General features: G+C 55.1%; 1 protein-coding gene across 2 annotated transcripts in view; it reads left to right on the top strand.

Annotated features, from left to right (window-relative positions):
• Window positions 1–21473, top strand: part of Disc1 (DISC1 scaffold protein) — a 200680-nt gene that overhangs the window by 133609 nt on the left and 45598 nt on the right. For both annotated transcript variants that reach the window (XM_046432128.2, XM_058575004.1), the window contains exon 10: window positions 9984–10044. In XM_046432128.2, the coding sequence (XP_046288084.1) occupies window positions 9984–10044 (61 nt within the window). The remainder of the gene's footprint in view (window positions 1–9983; window positions 10045–21473) is intronic.

Below are 21473 nucleotides of genomic sequence, written 5' to 3'. Positions count from 1 at the left end.
GCTCAGACCTGGTGGGATTCTAAGTGCACGTGTGTGTGGACGTGGGTGTGTGTGCAAGGATGTGTGTGAGGGTGGTTGTGGATCACAATGTCTTTTTATCGTGGAGCCCAGGCAATCCTCCCCAGCTCTGTAGGTGGCCTCTGGCCCATGGGCTGGCTTTGGGAGCCCTGTGGTCACACGCCCCTCCTGGGTCCTCCTCTTCTGCCCACTCCTTCGCCCTCATCTTTGCTGGCTCCTCCTCCCCCATCTTTCAAAGACTTTGTTCCTTGCGATTTGTCTCCAGCCTCCTTTTCTGTTGGCTCTGATGACACAGGCAGATGACGGCTCTAAGGACGCCTGACCCCAGACACTGAAGATGTGCTACAAGGCCACATGGTAGGTAAGTCCCCAAGGATGTCCTGACCCCAGAACCCGTGAAGACGTTTAGTATAAGGCCACAGGATGGTGCAGACCTGAGGAAGGCTGTGGATCCTGAGGGACCATCCTGGATGGCCAAGTGGGCCCACTCTGACCACCCGAGCCCTGGACGTGGAACACTTTCCCTGGTGGGCACAGGAGAGAAGTGGGGGAAGAGCCAGCAGAGAAGAGCTCATGCCACTGCTGGTTCTGGGGACGAGGGAGGGACGGTGAGCCGGAGAGCTGCTGTGCAGGGAGGAGATGGGGCCTCTGCCCACAGCCATGGGAACCGCGCGCCACCAACTCCTGGAAGCAGGTTGAACTGAGTCCCCAGAAAGGACCCTTCCTTTCAGCCTGGGAGACCCTCAGCAGGGAGCTGACCAGATGGGGAGATGATCTGTCATGTGGCTTTAAAACATCCAGTCTGTGGCAGCATGAATTGTCCCCATCTTGAGTGGCCCCGCTCCTCTCTGGGCTTTGCAAACACGTAGGGGCCCTGCTCTCCACCTCCCTGATTTCAGCCCCTCGACCACCCTCTATAGCACAACTGCCCAGACACACCCAGCGTCAAGTGTTAGAAAGGCCAAGAACTTGCCTTCGTCCCCGTCCTCCCCAGTGCTGTCCACCAGATGGCCAAGCTCTCCTGCTGCACATGGACTCTCTGTCATCTTGGTGGAAGCGCCTCCGTCTCAGGGGCCTCCCCTGGCCACTCTGTGCTCCCATGGTCCCTTTCAGGTTTATATTGCCCCAGGCATTCACTGTGCCGTTCTCTGTGTCCCCTCCTGGATGCCAGCTCCCTCTGCCCTTCCTTCAGCTATTCAGCAGGTAGTAACAGGCGGATTCCAAGTCAGGCTGGACTCTCGGCAGTTCACAGATACCTTTTCATCTGACACGGCTTTGCTCTTGCAGCTCTAGCTGTAGGATGGTGCCCAGCATGTAGCAGGTGCTCAGTGAGTTGCTGAGTGGGTGATACATGAATCATGCCCAGCACATAGTAGGTGCTCAGTGAGTAGCTGGGTGGGTGATACATCCAACCTGACCATAATGCCTGCCAGGTCTATATCCTCAGCACCTCTCCTATCACACACCGGTTCTGAAACAGCCCTGTCTGGGTATGAGAACTGGCTGAAGGTGCATGCGACTAAAGAAAGAAGCAGACAGGTCCAGGATGGCAGGGGGCGGGTTTGCTGGGAACTTGCTGATGGCAGTATGGCCCTGGGCTGCAGCTAGACCAGAGGGTCCCTGGGATGTGGTCAGAAAGAGGGGTGTTCAGGAAAAAAGTGACTTTGAGACACCTGGTTCATCTCCAGCTGATACCAAGGGCACTTTTCTGGCCCCAGGGTCCTGTTGCCAAGCTCCACATACCACTCTGGTGGTTTAGTCTGCTCACACTGTGCTGGGAGCTTATGCAGGCAGGGACGGTGGTGGCAGCTATGAATCAAGATGACTGAGGTCATGTCAAGCTGAATCCATGCACCACCTGTGTCCATGCTGGCTTCTGGCCGCTGCCCTCTTGTCTTCTGGTGCCCAGTTTGGTCTTCAGTCAGCCTGATGTTCCACTTTCCACTGTGCCGTCCGCCTTTGCTTCTGGCCTTGCATGTAGGCTCCTGGCCATGCTGCCTCTGCTCCTCCCTGTTCCCTTCTCTGGGCAGGTTTCCACTCTGCTGGGCGAAGGGCCCGACCTCCGCCTTGCCCTGCCTGGAGAAGGTGCTTTTCTTCAGTTCACTGGCTCTGCTGTCCTGCCCCACCCCCACCCCCCCCCTTTGTGGTGAAGGCCCTCACCAGAGCCACTCCCTTGCCAGTTCCCAAGGGGCTCCAGCCTGTGAGCTCAGAGCACATCTGCTTGGGCATGGGGTGCACCAGCTGGCACTGGGCAGGGCTCAGCTAGTACCCACCGAGCGAGTGAGCTGGCTCCCGTGGCTTGGTGCGCCTGGGCCAGGCCGTTGCGCAAGCCAGCCGGGCGCTGTTCTGCCAGTGTCGATTTGCAGGCGCAATTATATGTGCAAATGCATTTTCACTGTTCTGCCTTAGGACCCGATTTTTGAAAATTAGATTTTAAATGTCGCATCCTCCTCACTCAAGCTCGTGCCTCTAGACATCCAGCGCATAATTCAAAATGAAAGGCGTAGAAAATCGGGCTCATTTAGCTTACTCTACTTGAAATCCATATTAGGCTATTTTTAAATTCTTGACGACCTGGTGCTCTTGAGGGGTAAGAGGGAGGGGTGGGCGGGTGGGACACTGCTGTAAATGTTTAGGGACGCTGCATGCCACCGTCTGTTTCAGTGTGTCCAGATTTCACATTAGCATTGTCCCAGATACGATTTCCGGAGTCAGAGGTTGGAGACATGCTCCTGCCTGGACATGGCAGCTCACTCCCCACTTGTGGGGGGCCAGAGCCAGCCAGCCTGTCCTGGCTGACCTCCTTCATTCTGTCTCCCAGGGAGCCCTGGTCCCCTGGCTGTGCCCACCCAGCAAGCAGCAGGCAGCAGGCGGAGAGCAGAGTGCGACTTTTCAGCAGGGGCACAGGTGTCTGCCTGAAGGCACCAGGTGGGCAGCAGGTTGCTCCGCTGCGCCCCCAGTAGTCCTGCATCCTGGTTCCCAGGGAGGGTTTCGTTCAGCCACCGTCAGGCCCACAGAGATACACGTGGCTGTTCTGCTGGCCTTGGTGAGGGTTTCTAGGCCGAGTGCTGGGATCACACTGGGGCCCTGTGACCCCACCCCTGTGAGTGCATGGCACAAGTGGCCCTGGTGCTTCCCCAGGGAGACAAGGAGCCCCCACTTGCATTCACCTCCAGGGTGCTTCCCACATGCCACTCTATGCTCTGACAAAGGACAGTGGGAACCAGGAGCATGGCCAGAAAAGCAAGGAACCCAAGGGGCGAGACACCCTGCTGCTGATACACTGTCGTCAGGAAACTTGGATTCTAATAGGAGAGACAGACCAAAAGCAGGGGAAGTCACCACTGTTGTAAGGACTTGGAGGCAACTGTTGAGAAACACAGAGGAAGTCCCAGGCAGCCAGTGACTGGAAGGGAGCGTCCACAAAGGAGGAGACCTTACAGCTGAGGCCTATGGGACGGGAAAGCCCTGGCAGGGAAGTTGGGGTGGTGGTGCTCACGGGCAGGGGCAGGGGTAAGGGCTCTGCGGTGAATTAAGGAGCAGACCAGGGGAGAGGGGACAGGGCCCATGCGGGGGCAGGCCCTTCAGGCCCTGGGTGGGTGCTTGGCTTCTGTTCCAAGGCCCAGGAGACCAGTACAGGGGTGAGAAGGAACATGGGCTCCCTCTCCAGTGGGAAGAGCCACGTGGAACATTGTACCTGACCCCTCAGGATGCGGCAGGGCGACCCTGCGTTTCCTGTCTGAGCTCTGCATTCCGCCTTCCCTGCCTCCCAGCTCTGCTGTGTGGAATGGAAGACATGACAGGCAGATATGCAAAGCCCAGTGTCAGGGCACTGTACCGCGGTACCGGGAGGCACACCAGGTAGGTGCTCCCTGGTGCCCAGGGGCATTGCCTGCCTTCCCAGAGCTGGCCAGGCCTGTGCTGTCCCGGGGCTCACAGCCACACCCTGGTGGAGGTGAAGGACTGCATTCCCCATCAGCCACTTCCATATGGTTGAAATTCATTTTGCTAACCGTGCTCATGCTGCCAGGCTTGCCCTTCTCTTCTCCCTCGTCCATTTCAGAATGGACTGCAGATGTGGGTAGGAACAGGCTCATTGCTATAGCATGGGGCAGGGGCAGAGACAGTAGGTGACCACACACCAGGCACTTGAAGCTATGACCAGCAAGTGGCTAAATGCAGCAGGCCCCACAGATGTTAGCATGTGGCTCTGACATTAGCCAGGTGTGGCCAGGCCCCAGGTCAGGAGATGCCTGCCGCTGAGAAGGGAGCTGGGTGCTCTCCGTTCCAGAAGAAGGGGCAGCTGCGCTCTGCAAAGCCACATGGGAAGCACTGGGGTAGTCAGGAGGAGAGGGAGAGATGTTGACAGAGCTTTCCCTGTCGCTTTTGAGGGATGAGGTGGGCCAGGCAGGGCAGGCAGGCTTGGGGCAGCCAGCGTGAGAGGTTTTAGGGCTCTGGTGCAGGGGAGGTCCCTGGTTGTCTGGCACCTGCCCTGGGAATGAGGGCAGGGGACAGATGAGGGCCCAGCAGGGGAGGTGTGTGGGCTGTGCTCTGGCTGGGGTGGGAAGGGCGGGTTCTGTAGGAGTCACTGACTCCAGGAGGGTCCACCCCTGTGGGGTCAGCAAGACCCCACCAGAACACAGAAATGAAAGCCATCACTCAGATGCTAGGTGAGCGCAGCTTCTTAACGCTAGGAGACCTGACCTGGGAATTGTTGAACCCCTGGGTTCTGTGCCAGGAAGTGCAGGGGCAGGGAGTCAGCCTGTCCCCAGCCTAACACACGGTGTCGCAGGACCCTCTTGCAAGAAAAACTCCCAGAGTCATGTACGGGAGCCCCGGCTCCAGAGGGCAAGTTCCCTCCTGGAAACTGAGAGTGCCCCAGTGAGGTCCATAAGCGGCCTCCTCACCTGGGCCTCGGAAGTGTGGGTTGGTTAAAGGCGTAGATTTGGCATAAACCAGCTGGGCCTGAGGTTTTCATTTACTCTGTGAAATGGTTTCCTTCAGCCTCAGCCTCGTCATCCTCAAAAGGGATTCCGAGAATTATTGTGAGACTTGAATGAAGTAAATGACGCAGCTGGAAGCATCACGCTAGCTAGGGGGTGGGGCTACTTTCTCTAGCCTAGGAAGATCAGGTGGATATGGTGTTTTTTTTTTTTTTAAACATCAAATATTTCAAGAAGAAAGTTTTTCATCTTAAAAAGCAAGTTCCAGGTTGCATTCCTTGTCCTGTCAACAAGAAGGACGAGAATTCAATCTGTGCATGTGTGTGTTCGTGTGAGCACGTGTGTGTTCGTGTGAGCACGTGTGTGCACCTGTGTATGCGTGTGTGTGTGTGCATGTGTGTTATGTTGAGGGAGGGAGGAAGGGACGAATCAGAGAACGAGGCTGCTCTTACCTGCACAGTGCTAGAGGGAGTCAGCAGCTCGCTGAGCAGGTCTGACACTCAGCTCAGTTACCAGACCCCACACCCTGCAGTCACAGGCTGGAAAGTAGAGCATCAGCCCCGGGAGCCCCCAGGGTCGGTGGGGATCGATGTGGGCAGGGGCTTCTTTCCACTGGCAAGGATATCGGACGAGGCATGCGCGAGGCTGGAAGGGACCTTCCTGCTTCCGGCTTGCTTCCACCCTGTGGCATCGGCTGGCTCTCCCTTCTGTCCTGACACCTGCTGATTTATTGGGCCCAGGGCTTCCAGGGCATCAGGAGTCTGCACAGGGCAGCAGGCCTAACTGGGGTGTGAGTGACTGTTCTGGTGGTATCTGTTAGCTGGTGGTGTCTGGCATCTGCCCCTGGGAGTGAGGGCAGGGGACAGGTGAGGGGCCAGTAGGGGAGGTGTGTGGGCTGGCAACAGGCCCAGCTGGTGAGACCGGGGGCTTTGGGGCTGCGTGTGTGAGCGCTGGCCATGGAGCTCCTACTCTGTCTCCTTCCTTCTCTGCTGCCTGCTCTGTTTCTACAGACCTGGGCAGAGGACTGGCTGGCCCTTGCGATGGGCTCTGGGCGCAGGGCTGCTGTTCAGAGCCCTCTGAGTGGACTTGAAGGAAAACCTCAGCCTGTGCCTCCCACAGGGCGGCCAGTGGAGGTGGAGGGATGAGCACTGGATTTGGGTCCTGTCTGGACAGCTGAGTCCCGGGGTCATGTGGCATTTTCCCATACTCTGCTCTCGGCACCTCTGCCAGTGAGGAGTGAAATTTTGAAATCTGATGTCTTGTTTTTCCAAAGTGAGGCCAGGCCTTCCAGGTGCTGTGTGATGGCCAAGCCCCTCAGTGGAGCAGCTAATGTCTGACCACATGAGTGGGCGGCCCCACGGAGAGCCCTGGCTCCTGTCCACGTTTAGGCCTCGGAATCAGCGGCTGCCCTCTTGACCACTTCAGTTCCCAGAAGCCGTGTTCTGTGCGACTTCACGGCCAGTCTGCCAGAGGCTGCTGACCTCCTGCCCACGTCCATGACTAGCAGTGCTGCCCTCTGTCAGGCAGACGCAGGCTGTCATCTGCGGAAACCCAGCTGGGCCCGCACCGCTCTTCTCCCTCCCGCCACGCCTACCCTGAAAGGGTACTGCGGGGGCCTCGGTCAGGGTTCCCATCAGGCCCATGGGATGTTTTGGGGTTGTTGGTTCTGATGAAGACTGTTTATGGTGCCCCACAGGGAGAAGTCAGGGTCAGCGCCTGGCCCTAGCCATCTCTGTGTCCCTGGAGTGGGGTCCTTGGCATGTCGGGCATAGCGTCTTGTGTGAAGTGGGCCAAGACTGGACACCTGGATGGTGGTTTGTGTTTGTGGCCTACACTCTGTAAACATTTCACAGATTAACCACATTCAAGTGTCAACTGGTTTTTATTTAGTTGGAGTAACCTAGTTACGTGCATTCCACTCTGGTGGTGTGGCCTGGATCACGTAATCAGCATCACTTGGCAAAGGGGAGAAGCAGATGCCTTCCTGCCTTTATCAGGAGCCCTGGGGTCCCTTCTCTTTGATCCATTAGCGTTTCCTGGAGCACTCAGCCTCTCCCTGGCATTCAGCACCTCCCTGGCAGTTAGAATTAACTGTGGCACTGAGCAGCTCCTGTGGCACTGAGCACTGACTACAGCACCCAGAATCTCCCATGGTACTTAGCACTAACTGTGGAAATCAGAATATCCCATGGCTCTGAGCAGCTCCTGTGGCACTGAACACTGACTACAGCACCCAGAATCTCCCGTGGTACTTAGCACTAACTGTGGAACTCAGCATATCCCACGGCACTGAGCACTAACTGTGGCACTGGCACCTCCCTGGCACTCAGCACTAACTATGGTGCTCAGCATTCTTCTGTGGCACTTAGCATTAACTGTGGCACTTAGCACCTCCCTGGCAGCCAGTACCTCCTGTACCACCCAGCATCTCCCATGGTTTTCCCTGGGTTCTTGGGTCCTGCATGACATAAAACTGGCCAGGTGAACCTGTTATGCCCTCTCTTCTTAAGTGGTCTTTTGAGACGGGCTATGACACTTTGATGGTGAGGTACAGCAATCCTTTTCCTCCCTGACAGCTGGTGGCCTTCTCCTGGATGATAATAGGAACTTCCCAGCATCTGTCTGCTTCCACCCTGTCCTCTGTGATCCTCAGCTTGGTGACTATGAGCCAGTCCCCCTTACTCTGTAGCATCTCCCATTTAGTTGGGACTTACACCCTGGCAGAGACTTTCTGATTCTTGCAGCCACATGGCACGGTGTCACCATCACTGAGGTCTGTGAGTTCTGAGAGCTGGAATTTGGACAGGTGTGTGGGTTGGTTTGTCTATCCGTGATGTCTGGGTCCCTCTGGTGCAAAGGCAAAATACCGACAGCCTGTCAGGCACGTCTGGGGTTGATGCTGGCTGCGGGCTAAGGCCTGTGCCTGGCTGTTGCCTCCACCCCTGCACGTGGCTCCATGGGACATGGGCTTCCTCATGGCATGGTGGCCGGCTCCCAGAAGAGGGGGCCAGGCAGAGTCGCATGGAATCCCATTACACTTGGGTGTGGAGAGGTCACAGCCTGTCCAGATTCCTGGGAGGGAAATGGGCTTTGCCTCTGGATGGGGAATGGAAGGTTCTAGAACAGAGGCATGCTGGGGCCCCATTTGGGAGCACAGTCTGCCTCATGGCCACGTGACTGGGCCTAGGTTCTGCCTGCCTTGTCTCTTCTCTCCGTGGAGCACTGGGCCCCAGCCACTTTGTGGTGCACTCAGGGTGGCTCCAGCCCTGGGACCTTCAGACTGGCTGCCCTTCCGCCTGCCCTGCTCAGCTCAGGACGCTTGCCATCTCTCCCCTGCCCTCTGCAAGCTATTACTCAGGCGTCACCTTCCCAGGAGGCCTGCTCTCACCGCTCTGCAGCCTCGATTGTCTTTCTTTAACTTGCTCTCCACAGTACTTACCTTAAGTTTCTAGGGAACTTCTTTCAATCATCGCCCAGTCAGGATGTAACCGCTGCAGAAGCAGGAGTCTTGAGCTTTTCTGTTTGCTGACCTTTCCCAAGGGAATGGGATGTGGAGCAGGAAGAGCTTCTCCGTCTGGGACTTTTGGAACTTGCTGTACTTGCTCCAGATCGGCTGTTGAGCAGAGCTCTGCTTTGTAGAGCCTTCTGGTGACAGGCAAATCCCCACATGCAGACAATACCTGGCATGTGGCAGGTGTTAAAATAAAAGGAAAGCCAGTCAGCCCTCTGTTCTGGGGTTCTGCATCCATGGATCCAACCCACCTCAGATTGGGACTATTTGACAAAACCCGGGTCTGTACTAAATATGGAACAACTATTCACAGGCCATTCCCACCGTCTGAGGCATTGCCAGGAATCCAGGAGGATTTGGATCATGCACGAGGATGTGTATAGGTTATATGCAGGTTCTCTGCCCTTTTATAGATGGCACTTAGCATCTCAAACTCTGGCATTTGGGAAGGGTCCTGTTGCCCACCTCCTGGACATGAGGGATGATTATGTTGAACAAGTCACCTGGAAAAACACTTAGCACATGACATAAACAGTTTAATTGCCCAAATATCTCTTTTTATGAAGCAATGAACCAACATTTCTGATTATTTTATTTTTTTGAGTAAATATTTAGTTTCTTTGCAAGGAGGTCCAGGGTGCATTTCCAGCTTCTTCCATACACCTGACCCTACTCCAACATACACGTTGGCAGAGTAGGACCCCAGACTCCAGGGGCGCCATTTGGGGCAGGCGGGCCTCTGCTCTGCGGGTTCCCAGTTCACAGTGGTAGTGAGCCCTGCAATGTGGACTACCTGGAGACTAAGCGGAGTCCAGAATGAGGCCAGCAGGGAAGCTGCCCTGACAGTGGATGGCCACTACAGCCCCCTCTGCAAGTGCCACCCCTGCGGGTGCCCTTCGGAGCACTTCATGCCCATACTCAGCGCCTGGGGAGGGGCTATCCAGTCCTCAGAGCCTGCCCGGGGGTTCAGGTCTTCCTCATGTCCAGTGCTCGCTGCCACTTGCCCCTTCTGTGTGTATTTGGTGACTGGTGTGCTCTGCATCGACTCAGATGGTGGCTGGCCTCACTGGAGGGTCAAAGGGTGGCTGGCCTCACTGGAGGGTCATGCCAGTGAGTGGGCCTATGGTCCTCGGCTGCATCTTCTGTAGGGCAGAGGTTGCTCCACACTCTGTTCTCTTCCCTGTGTCCCACAGCCAAGTTGGCTGCAGGTGGGGAGATGGAGCACCCGTGACCACTGATGGGCGGGCGGTCAGTGTGTGGCCTGGAAGGAACCAAGCCAGGACAGCACAGTGAGGGTGCCCCATCTCTGACTCCCTCAGAGACACCTGAAACCTCAGCCTCCTTCCCTGCACAGGACACGGGTCCCTGCCGTGATGGGCCTCAGTGTTTTCCTGACACAGGAGGCCTCTGTTGCCAGAGGCGTGGCCACGATCCTGGACATGTCCCCGGCCTGTGTGATTCTGGTTTCTGTCTCACTTCAGGGACATTCATGTTGCACTTCTGTTTTGCAGAAGCGAGTGTGAAGGAGAAGACCGTGAAGTACATGGAGGTGCTTGAGGGAAACCTGCGCAGGTGAGGAGAATACCTGCACCACAGACCCCGGGTGCACCTGGAGGCTCCACGAGGGTTCACCGGAATTTAGTCCAGTCCGTGAAAAGGGCTTGCCAAGAAAAAGTGAAGTCCTCTGGGCCCCCAGGGGAGGAGCAGGTGCCATACAAATATCTCTCGGCTCAGGTTTCCACCTTTACAAAGCAAATCGCCTGGGATGCTTGCTGTGTCCTGGGGAGAACACAGGACAGCCTTCATGTCCCTTGGTAAGGACAAGCATGGGATTCCGCCTCATGCCTTGTGAATCCTTTTAGACATGGTTTGAACAATACAGAAATGCACGTCGTAGGTTCTGTTTTGAATCCTGAATCAACCAGCGTGAACATTCCTGGTTGTTTTTTTTTTAACCCAGTTAGGAATTCAGACACGAGGACCCTCTGGCAGCTGTGGCATGTCGAGATGTTTCTGGCTCTCCTCGTGCGTACTTCTGAAAACGAACCAGCCACCGGGCTCTGCTCCTAATTAAGGAGCAAGTTTGGGAATGCAGAATGTGCTCTCCACCCTGGGAGGCATTTGGTTTTAGGGCTATGTGTTGCTACTATTTTGGAAGTGGTTAAGTAGCTCTTCAGAAAGGCCATGCCTGGGACCTGTCCTGGGACAGTGCCCTGGGCCCACAGGTCTCCCTGGGAGGTGGTGGAGCCTGCTGTCAGGGGGAGCCGGGCACTCACTCTAGAGGGTTTGTTCTCCTTGTGGAAAGCGACACACTCTCTGCCTGGCCATTCCCTGCCTCCTACACCTCAGACTGTTGAAAGTGGCTAGTGGGGAGTGGGGGAGGCGCTGCCCATCGGTGTGGCTTGGCTGAGGCAAGAACCCTGGGTTCAGGCTGGCTCCCTGCCCTCTTGTCCCCCTCAGACCCCAAGTCTGGTCGACCCTGCCTCCTGGGCACATTGCAGGGCCACCTTTGTCTGCTCGTGCACTGTCCTCTCCGGGAACATTCAGCTCACAGCGCGTCTCCCTGCCTCCAGGGTCCTCCTTGTCCTCAGTCCTGAGGGCTCTGAGCGTGTGTCTTAAACACAGCCTGGCATTGCAGGTGACTGCCCTTTGTCCTCAGCTCATGTCCAAATGCCTTCCCAATGCTCATAGCTTCTCCTGGTGACTGCGTCCTTGGGGGTTACCGTCACCAGCCATCCCCCTGTTCCAGTGTGCAGGTCCTCCTGCTCTTTCTAGGCCTCTGGGTTTTCCTAGAAGAGGAGCCACCTCAAAGGGGAGATGTTATCCTTCCCCAGGGCACCTGGCATGTGCCAGGCGGCTCCACCCCTCTTCCTTCGCCTGGCCTCCCGAGGCTTTGCCCAGCTGCACACCACTGGACCTTGGTGGGTCCAGTCCTCGCCCATCCTCAGGGTTAAGTGCCTCCATTGAATCTGCTGTGGCTGCCCACCCCTGAGCAGTGGTCTTGCACCGTGCTGTCCGGGCTGCCTGGGGCATCCGGCAGGGCCACGAGGCCACCTGTCTTGTCCAGGAGTGCATCCGCAGGGATTTGCCAGTGCTGATGTCAGGTGCCCGGAAGCCTGTGCTTGCACAGATGGTTCAATAAACACAGCCAGGTGGTAGATACCCATGTCCTCTCCCATCACCTCCGCCGCTCTCTCTGCCTCTTCAGCCATGCAGATGCCCCCAAGCCAATTGTCCTTGACCTCTTGACTCACGTCCATTTGCACTTAGAAGGCCTCCACATTGTCCTGTGGCCAGGGTGGTGGCTGGTGGGGTGGGAGTTGACCAGGCAGCCAGGGTGTATACTCTTAAGAAGGCAGTTTTATAGGTGCCTCAGATCAAAGTGGACACTGCCAAATGGGTGGTAAGGGCCAGCCCCTCATGTGGCAGTGCTGTCCCCAAGTGGTGATGGCTGTGCTCACATGCCCTGATGACCATCTCCCCTGATGGTCCATCACATCTCTTCCTCTCCAAGGAAACAACACCTGAGGCACAGAAATGGTTTTCTGCCCTGGTGCCGTTGGCCTCATGGTGACTGCTCAGTGCATACTGCAAGGCATCAAGTGACTAAAGCTGGTGGCAGATGTTGGCCAAAGTCCCCGTGGCATCCTGTAGCCTGACAGGGCTTTGGAAAGAAAGCTGCTGAGAGCAGGCTGGTCCACTCCCTCCTGCTGGGCCACTGCAGGGGATGCCCTTAAAGGGCAGTGCACAGGGATTCCCATCTGGCCAGTTGCGGTTCAAAGACACACGCAGATGGCCACACGGGCTTTGTCACTCTCTAGGTGTACAGAGACCTGGACGCTAGGTGCAGTCAGAGGGCTCAGTGTCCCTGTCTGTGGGAAAGTCAGTCAGCTGCTGGAGGAGGGTAGAGGCCAGCAGTGACCCAGGGTATCTGCATGGCACAGAAGAGAGCTGGGTACTAGAGCAGGGCTTGGCTGCGGCCCTCTGCCTTGGAGTCAGGTGCACATGCATAATGGCTCCTTCCTCCACAAAGGGGAGACACCACAGGAGAGCTCTGTTTGACCTCTGCCTGTTGGTGCAGGTGCCTCTTTCTTCTGTGTCACTCAGCCAGAGGGAGGCAGCAGCCAGGCTCTGCAGTCACTCTCCAAGTGTCCCTCCTTTTCCCACAGGGCAGTGAAGCCTCTTCCTAAAGGCCTCTCCCACATCAGCCTGCACTTTTCCACAGCAGGACTAACATCATCACTGCTGGGCTCCCTTCCCTCCTGCGTAGCTGCTGGCCCTGCCACGTCCCCTGGGCTCTTGTGAGGGGCTGCAGCCTGCTGGCCCAGTCTTGTCTGCAGTCCCCACCGCATGGTGCCCAAGGCGCCCCACTTGCTGGACTCCCTGGGTGCCCCAGTCACCTATGCAGCACCGCTGCGGAGTCCCCTGCTGCCCCATGAACGCTTACACCAGGACACAGCGCACGTGCCCCTCTGCGAAGCCCTGCCTGCCCCTCCTGCTCCTGCGGGCACCACCTGGCAGCCACACGCAACAGTGCATTGTGAGGGCCGTCTGGTTCTGGCAGACTTTGCTCCTCCAGGGCGTATTCCCTGCCCCACCAGCCTGGTGTTCTGGAGGTGGCAGGCTGTCCGGCACATGGAGAGCCTAAATCAGATTCAGTGTTCCGATCAACGGATCAGTAGCGGTCACCTCTGGACACTTTATTCTTAACTATTAGATTCAAAAGTCAGTGGCTTGAGAAGACATAGCATCCAAACCCACATCCTGGCCATCAGATCTCAGGGGTAATGATGGGAGATTAGAGAGATTGGAGGTGAGGTGTCCCCCAAAAGCTCACATGTGAGACAATGCAAGAGGGTTCAGAGGAGCCGTGATTGGGTTGTGAGAGTCTTAACCCAATCAGTGAATGAATTCCCTGGTGGGATTAACTGGGTGGTGACGGCAGTGGTGGGTGTGGCTGGAGGGGTGGGAATTGGGGCGTGGCTCTGGGCATATATTCATATCTGGCAGGGGAATCTCCCTCTGCTTCCTGATCATCATGTGAGCCACACTCTTCGGTCATGGTGTTCAGCGTCACCCTGACCCCTGAGGAATGGAGCTGACCTTCTGTGGACTAAGACCTCTGAAACTGTGAGCCCCCAATAAACTTTCCCTCCCCTGAAATTGCTCTGGTGGCGTTCTTTCGTCACAGAAGTGAAACACCTGACTAAAACAGATGGCAACAGCCAATCCTGCCCTTGAAGCTCCGTGCCACGTACTCTCCTCCTCCAGGCCTGCATTCAGAGGGGACAGTGCAGGATTGTGTTGACTTAGCTCTTTCCCTTGTGGCTGAAGGGTTATCTCAGTTATTATGTGCTCTTTGTTATCTTCCTTTATCATGGGGTCAAAAGAAGCTTTCCATCTTTACTTTGTAGACGGGCTACTTTTTTTTCATCAATCTCAAATCTTGTGTCTCTAACCACTGTAAAAAGGGATTCTTTGTTGTGCAGGGCAAACTCCCATCTCTGGCGGGTACCCCCTGCCTCATGTGTGCTGGTTTTGGGTAAACTTATCGGATCTTTTGCAAGCAGGACCGATGGTAGCCCCCTTCTTTCTACTCTCTCCCGTCCTCTCTCTGCTTGGTTTTCCCTGAAGTTGAAGATAAACCATGAATGTCAGGGAGGAAATGGGTACCAGAGCACATGCGTGTCATTTTCTTTGCAAGTGCAGGAGTCATTTAAACATGTAGAGACGGTGCTGGAGAGAATGCAGTTTTGTGGATTGTGGGTTATTTTTGCTTCCTGGAACTCTGCTTGCAATTCTCAAGTGTGTGAGTGTGAATCACACTTTTATAATCAGAAAAGAAAACAGGAAAATCATTACAATCTGCTTTGAGCTTGGAGGTAGTTGGAAAATTCTTCAGAGGTTTTCTTGGCTTTAGAAGAAACTCTCGAGAGCGCTTTGGTCTCACCTGAAATTTACTTTGAAATTTAGAGGCTGACAAATTGCTCTAAAGGTAATTCAGTTTGTTTTTTTTTTAAAAAAAAACAACTCACATTTATCTTCTAATAATCTTGAAATGTGCACACGGATAGGCCAAGAGTCATGGTGCCTGTGAACTCATCTGCTGAAGGAGGCCCAGAGGTCGCTGCAGGGGGGAGGTGGGCTGGAGAGGGCCCTGGCCGTCTCTGCCTCGGCCCCTTCTCAGCCAGTTTGTGTGGTCATTCAGTCTCTGGTCCAGATGTTGGCAAAACCAGAGGAGCAGACAGCTTCCTGGAACGGGAAGAATCTGGCAAAATGGTGCTGGCCTTCCACGTCAGCCGGGCAGTGTCAGCAATGGCAGGGAGAAGCCTACTGAGTGGCTGGACTTCCAGGGAGCGCCCTCCAGCTGAGGCGGCACTGCGCATGTGCAGGATGCTCTCTGAGACCCAGACCTGTCCCTCCCCAGGCTCCCTGGCTTCTCCGTCACTACTGAGAACAAGGGTGGCTGGCCACCTGCCAAGCTTGGTGAAGATGGGTTTAGGTTGAAGACAGGGCCTCTGGAGAGTTGTTTCCAAAGAGGTGGGAAGGACATTTTAGAATGTGTACTTCATGCTTCCATTTCACCCATTGAGATTTTGTCTTTAGAAATGTTACATATGAAGAAGGTCACACATGAATATCAGGGAGGAAATGGGTACCAGAACACACGCGTGTCATTTTCTTTGCAAGCGCAGGAGTCATTTAAACATGTAGAGACAGTGCTGGAGAGAATGTCCATTTCCTTACTTCCTAACACCGATCCAGTCTCACATCCAGCAAGTGGCCTCCTCTCCCAGCGGCCTTCTGTGTCCCACATCCACAAAGGGAAGCAAGAGCTAGTTAGTCCTTAGAGGAGGAGTTGGAGGAGTCGCACTGGAGCTGCACCCAGGGGGTGAGGAAGGCAGAGACTGGGGGCTAGAGGGCAGAGGGCAGGGAACCAGCTTACCTGAGCTTGCACTGGGGCCTCCAGGCAGGGATTGAGACCTGCTCAGATCATGGCCCTCTAGAGTCTGCCCACCCCGCTGTGCTACCCAGATTCCCTGTCTGCTTCCTAGGGGGAGGTCTGCAGTGAGGAGTGGGCTCCTCAGAGCCACATGGAATGCACCAACTGTGCCAGGCAATCTGAACATCCTGGGCACCCAGCTCCTCCCACCCCCAGGAACATCTCAGCAATGCAGAGGGAATGGAAGGAAATGGATCTGACAGACAGCTGCCTGTAGGTGTGCAGCTGCCTGCTGGGAGCCCCCCGGGGATCAGAGGAAACCAAGCAAGGGCCTCCCTGTCCCTCCCTACAGTTCACTCGATTGTTGGTTGCTGATGGACACCTCTCCCTCTGGGCTTGGTGGGCACAAGTTGAACACGCCCTCCTCAGGACAGAGTCCTCACGCAGAGCCAGGGCTTCCCCACGCAGGGCCCCTGCCTCTTCCTTCTGCAGCCTTGGAGAGCCTGAGCAGGAAGTGCAGGCCTTTCTTTCCCCGTCGGTTACCTCTGTTCCCAGGTGGGGACAGTTTCAGCTCTCTCTCTCTCCTGGGCAGTGAGGGTGCAGAGATTGGGAGGTGCAGCATCCTTTCTGTCCTCTCCTGAGGCTCGTCTCTGAGCGGAGTGGCTATCCTGCTGATTCTGCTGAAGGCCAGCTCTGCCTCTCTGGCTCCTCCTGTTTCCTTGCAGCCCTGAGGCATCAGTGGCCTGCTGTGGCACAAACTCTGCCTCTGACCTCACTGCTTCTGGGGGCTCATGAATGCATGGAAGTCCAGCCATGGGTGGAGACATGGCCGCAGGGCCCCGTTTCCCTTCTGAGCAGGTAATTCAATCCTGCATGTCACAGGGGAAGTGGTCATGAGAACACTCACTGTGGGTCTTGTCCACTTTGAACTTTGAGGCCATTTGGCTGGATTGTTTGTCTGGTTTTCAAAGAGAAACAAGGATTGAAAATGCTTTATTAGGTGTGAACAGGTAAAATGGAAATCACTACATGCTTACTAATTTAATAAGTCACCACTGATTGTTTCATTTTTATATTATTTCCTCTCATGCAGAAAAATCTTATGTATTCTTAAAGTAATGATGCTTTAGCAAGCATACATACAGAAAAAGTGATACATAAAATGTAACAAAGTGGCATGAATTAAAAACAGTAAAAAGAAAAGGAAGGAAAAACAAAGATGGGGAGATTTTGTAGTCTTAGATGAGGACCAGACTCCCTGCTGCAGACGTTACTGTTCTGGATACTGAGCTAAATTTAGTAACAAAAATTACTAAATTTATGGCCAACGCAAAGGCCAATGCAAATGAGAGACTTCTAATGAACTTGGCAGGTCTTCTAATAAACTTGACTTCTAATGTATAATACTCTCCATTGTTTAAAACACCAGTGATGAATTTTTACTCAGAAATAGCTGCTTCTCCTCCCAAGTGTCCACATGATGAGATCTAGTTCTTCAGAAAGATCGTGCAGAGCTCCAAGGAGAAGTCCTGCTCCCTAGTTAGGGCGGTCAGAAAGCCTGATCCTCTGACCTCCGCAGGGCCAGGGCCCAGTGGAAGGACCAGGCTGCTCTCCCCAGCTCAGGGTCAGGGCTGAAGAAGAGGTTCTGGAGTAGCATAAATGGTGTCCCTTCTCTTGAGCCATCACTTCAAAACAAAGAGGACCCTGGGCATCCCACACCACCTGCTCCTGTTTCCTGATGTCAGCGAGGAGACATGAGGTCAGTCTGGGGGCTTCACAGGGGCAGGGCCTCTGGAGAGGTCTCCTCGTCCTCTCTCCTGACTTCCAGAGAGAACTGAGGCATGCAGAGGTGAAGTCGAGCTCCGCCTGGAGATGCTAGACACAGACTCGAGTGAGGCCACCTCTGAGTCCAGGGCCTTTGCTAGAATAATACACCACCTCAAGACTCAATTTCCCATATAAAAATGGGCTAATAAAGAAAAGGATAAAGAATATTTGTTGTTGGCAATAAGGCACGATACACGGTTGCTGTCACTCTAGTTGCCACCCGGCACAGTGAGAATGATGAAATAAAGGCAGTCTGTTGAAAGAACAGTCCTTAGTTTACAAAAGTGGAAGGGAACTTCCTCCTGGTGAGGGAAGGAGGAGAGTGGTCTGCTTGCAGCTGCTACCCCACAAGGCGCCCTGCCAGGCAGGGTGGCCAGCCTGCTCAGGTACCCATGCTCAGCAGGGTGGCCAGCCTGCTCAGGTACCCACGCTCAGCAGGGAGGCCAGCCTGCTCAGGTACCCACACTCAGTTTTTTGCTGCCTGCCTTTTGACCTGCTGTCAGCACCTCCTGCAGAGGGCGGGAGGGAGGGAAATGAAGCAGCCAAGTCCTCCTTCACATGTGGCAGGAGGCTTGGAGCGGGCAGAGTTTCCCAGAGCCAGAGCAGGGCAGGGGAGAGATTCTGGAGCAACTGAGGCTTGTGGGCCTATGGATCCTGGTGGGACTTCTGAGACTGGGAGAGCCCTGAGTTTTGCTTTGAGCCCAGAGGCTAGGGAGTGACTCACGGGGCCTCCGTGCCTGGCGTCTGGACCTCAGACCTCAGAGACAGTACTGGGTGGGCAATGAACTCCAATACATGGGCTCCCCTTCCCTGATGGTGTCTTTGGGGAGCTGAGTGCTGCCTGGGAGCACAGGTGGGCGGCAGAGACAAGGGGTCAGAAGAGTAGCCCTGTGGGCATGGCAGTGGGGGTGGGGGGGCTTTTCCTAGTGCTCGCACCATGGAGCGACCCTGGCAGCGCAAGGCGCAGGGGTCGGTCCTGCGGGGCAGGTGCTTCTGAGTGGAGAGGCAGGGGTGTGGGTCGGCTGCCCTCCTGTCCTTTGTCATTGATGTTTTCCACTCAAGAGGGCATGAGTCTGTTTTTAAAAGGTAGTCTGGGAAAGAAAATGTCATTTTGAGGAATGGAATAGAAAGCGGATGGAAATGAGAAGAGGTTCTGGAGTAAAGCAGGGGTCTCTGGACCCAGCCTCTCTTCTCTGGAGCAGTGCCCTCTGCCCTCTGAGGGCCGTGAAGACATCAGCGCCACTTAAGGAGGTTGGACACCAGGCAGTGCCCAGGGCGAGGACACCTGCCTCCTCTGTTTAGTTACAGATTGGCAGGAAGTCATCAGGGAGATCGCCAGGTCAGGCTCCACTCAGGATGGTGCCCAGCTGGGGTTGTGCCCAGGCTCTGCCAGGGGCTCACTCTTCGTGGTGCCCGTTCCGTGTTTGAAGACAATTGTAATTCATGAATGAGGAATGTCTAGACTCAGATGATGTTTACAGACCAAGAGAAAACACCTTAGCTTGAGTGTTTTTGACGCATTTGAGTGAGAATTGAGAAATCTTGGAGAAAGATTAATTGCTGTATCAGTGGAAACCCTGTCAGTAGACATCCAGTTATTAAAGGAGAAGACTTTTTAATGATTCAGGGAAGCACCATCAAGATTGCAGGAAGTGGGCTGGGGTTGTGGCTCAGTAATACTGTGCTTGCCTAGCATGTGTGAGGCACTGGGTTTGATTCTCAGCACCTCAAGTAATTGAATAAAATAAATAAAGGTCCATTGAAAACTAAAAACATTTAAAAAAAAAAAGATTGCTGGATGCTTTAATTTGCTAGCACGGTACGAACTATTAGATTCCAACGTGTGATTAGTGAAAACAGAACAGCCCCTTCAGTTCCTCAGCTGTGCCTTCTAGTGGCAGGGCAGTCATGAAGCCGATGTCCTCTTCCCACCTAATTGATGACACGTCTGCAGCAGCCATCGCAGGTGTGGTGACATCAACTATCGCATGCTGTGCCACTGTTAGGCTCCTTTCTCTCGTTCCCTCCCCTCTACCTCCCTGCTTCCCAGAGCAGCTACCTGAGCACTAACAGGGACAGGGACGGGGTGAGAGCCGCTTGGTTCAGGTGCTGGGCTCTGTCCTTATCTGGAGCTCACACCAGGATGCGTCTAAATCCCTTATCACAGCCACCTCAGGCGGGGACGGTCCCTCTGTTGCAGTTGATGTAAAGATGACATTTCTTGAGCTGGGAGAATTTGATGTGACTGTGTGTATGCTAAGCCTCTGAGGATAATTCCACAGCCCCATTCATCATGAAAACCAGGCCTTTCAGTTGTGCTTCTTAGGAAAAAAGTCCCCGGTAGAAATTGCACTTTTATTTACTGGACTGGGAGGAGACGGGGATGCCTAGGATGATGACTTGTGGCAACTTCACGATGCAGTTGGACTGAGTTATTCCCCTCATTGTTGTTCTGCAGAGGGGACGAGGAGCCAGCCTCTGGTTATCTGCCGGGTCCTGCGGTGGCCTCATCCACCGCTGTAGATGCTAATGGTGCCTCACAGCCTCGCTTCGCAAATGAACTCAAGCCTGTGCACGTTAATTGACATTTTGTCCCTGATTTACTGCTGTTGAGTAGAAGTTGCTTTTGTCTTCCTGATGGCCTGTGTTGACCCTCCTGCTCACAGAATGGAGATTGCTCCCAAGGGCGCTTCGGCACAAGTGAGCTCACTTGTGAGTCTTATTGGAGCATATAGGGGAGGGCGGTGTTCCTGGTGGTCTTGGCCTCCTGCTGCTGGGGGATCTCACCTGGAGGGTTTCATCCCACCTGCAAGGGACTGTGCACCCTTAATGAGGAGGGTCTGCCCAAGTGTAACTGGGCTTCAGAATAAGCGTAGTCTTGTCATGGCTGCCCAGGTCGTCAGCACATGATAGAGGCGCTTGGGTCCCCTCTCAGGCCACCCTGGTTGTCCAGGAAGCAGGATCTCCCCAGAGTCAGTGAGGTGGTGGTGGAGGTTCTGATCCTGTGGTGGCTCCTCAAGGCAGCCTGGCTGCTCTCCTGGCCTCGACCCTGTGTTCTTCGCTCCAAGTCAACCCTTACTACCAGACCCTGGGACAGGATTTGGGAGGCAGAAAAGGAACATGGCAGCCTGTGCCGCCATGGTCCATGCTGTGTGTCCAGACCCGAGACTAAGAAATGAAGGAAGCTGGCTGGAAGATTCTGGAAACCAATGGCCAGTGGTTCCCATGTGGAGCAGGTTGGTGTGCTCGAACTCTTCCTCCCTCTGGGAACCACCCTGCACTCATTCACAGTGGCTTCTAGCCCCTGGATCAGGGCCAGTACCTGGTTCTTTAAAGAAAGGAGGCGCTTGGGAGGTGGCCCTGGCTTCCCCTAGAGGTCCAGAGGCAGGAGTTCGGGGATAGTGCCTGTTCCTCCAGGAGTCAGTTAGGTCAGGGCAGGTTTCCCAGTGTCCTTAAATCTGCCAGTCATGCAGGACACCGATGCTGCTGATCTGGTTTCAAAGTGTGGGGCAGGCAGCTCAGGAGATGTGAGTGGTGACACCATCCAGGACCCGCCAAGCCTTGAGGCCCTGGATCCTGATGGTGGTGAGTGGTGGTGCAGGCGCGCCTCTCCCCCTCCTGCAGCTGCCTTCCCCGGCCTGAACAGCCAGCTGCCGCTTCCTTGCCAAGGGGATGGCAAAATCCAGGCTAGAGGAACCACAGCCACACGGCCATCCAGACAGCATCTCCAGGCCCGCAGGTCAAAAACGCCAGGTGTATCCACTGGGAGCAGGTCGGGACACCGAGGACCTCCTCACCCAAACTCGCCTTCTGTCCTCTGAGCTGGGTGTCTCTGGGCTCTCCGATGGTGGCTTCTGTTCCTCACCAGCGCACCTGCCTGTGTCTGCAGCCTGTCTCCCGGCTATGCCCCTCTGGTTTCCTCCCCGGAGCTCACTTGTGCAGGGGCAGTGGAGGCGCAGGGCAGGCCAGGGCTCCAAGGCGCATGGCCTGCTCCCACGGGCCTCCCTGCTGTCTCTCCGCAAGTTTTCTTCTGCAGAGTCTGAGTCTCAGCCTGACTGAAAACAACAAGAAACACTGGAAGCACTATGGCCAAGTGAGGTGAACCGGAAACCTCGTGACCAATGCCGTTGGCCATGGTTAAGAGTCGATCTTACTGTGTGTGTTTGAGATTTACGTGATGCTATGGGGTATGAATAGACAGTGAAGAGGGCCCGATTGTGAACAAATGGAC

Source organism: Marmota monax, unplaced genomic scaffold (genome assembly GCF_021218885.2).
Source record: "Marmota monax isolate L192 unplaced genomic scaffold, Marmota_monax_Labrador192_F-V1.1 WCK01_AAM20220418_F8-fsc00071, whole genome shotgun sequence".
In the NCBI taxonomy this organism is placed as follows: Eukaryota; Metazoa; Chordata; class Mammalia; order Rodentia; family Sciuridae; genus Marmota; species Marmota monax.
This window is presented reverse-complemented; position numbering and strand designations above follow the sequence as displayed.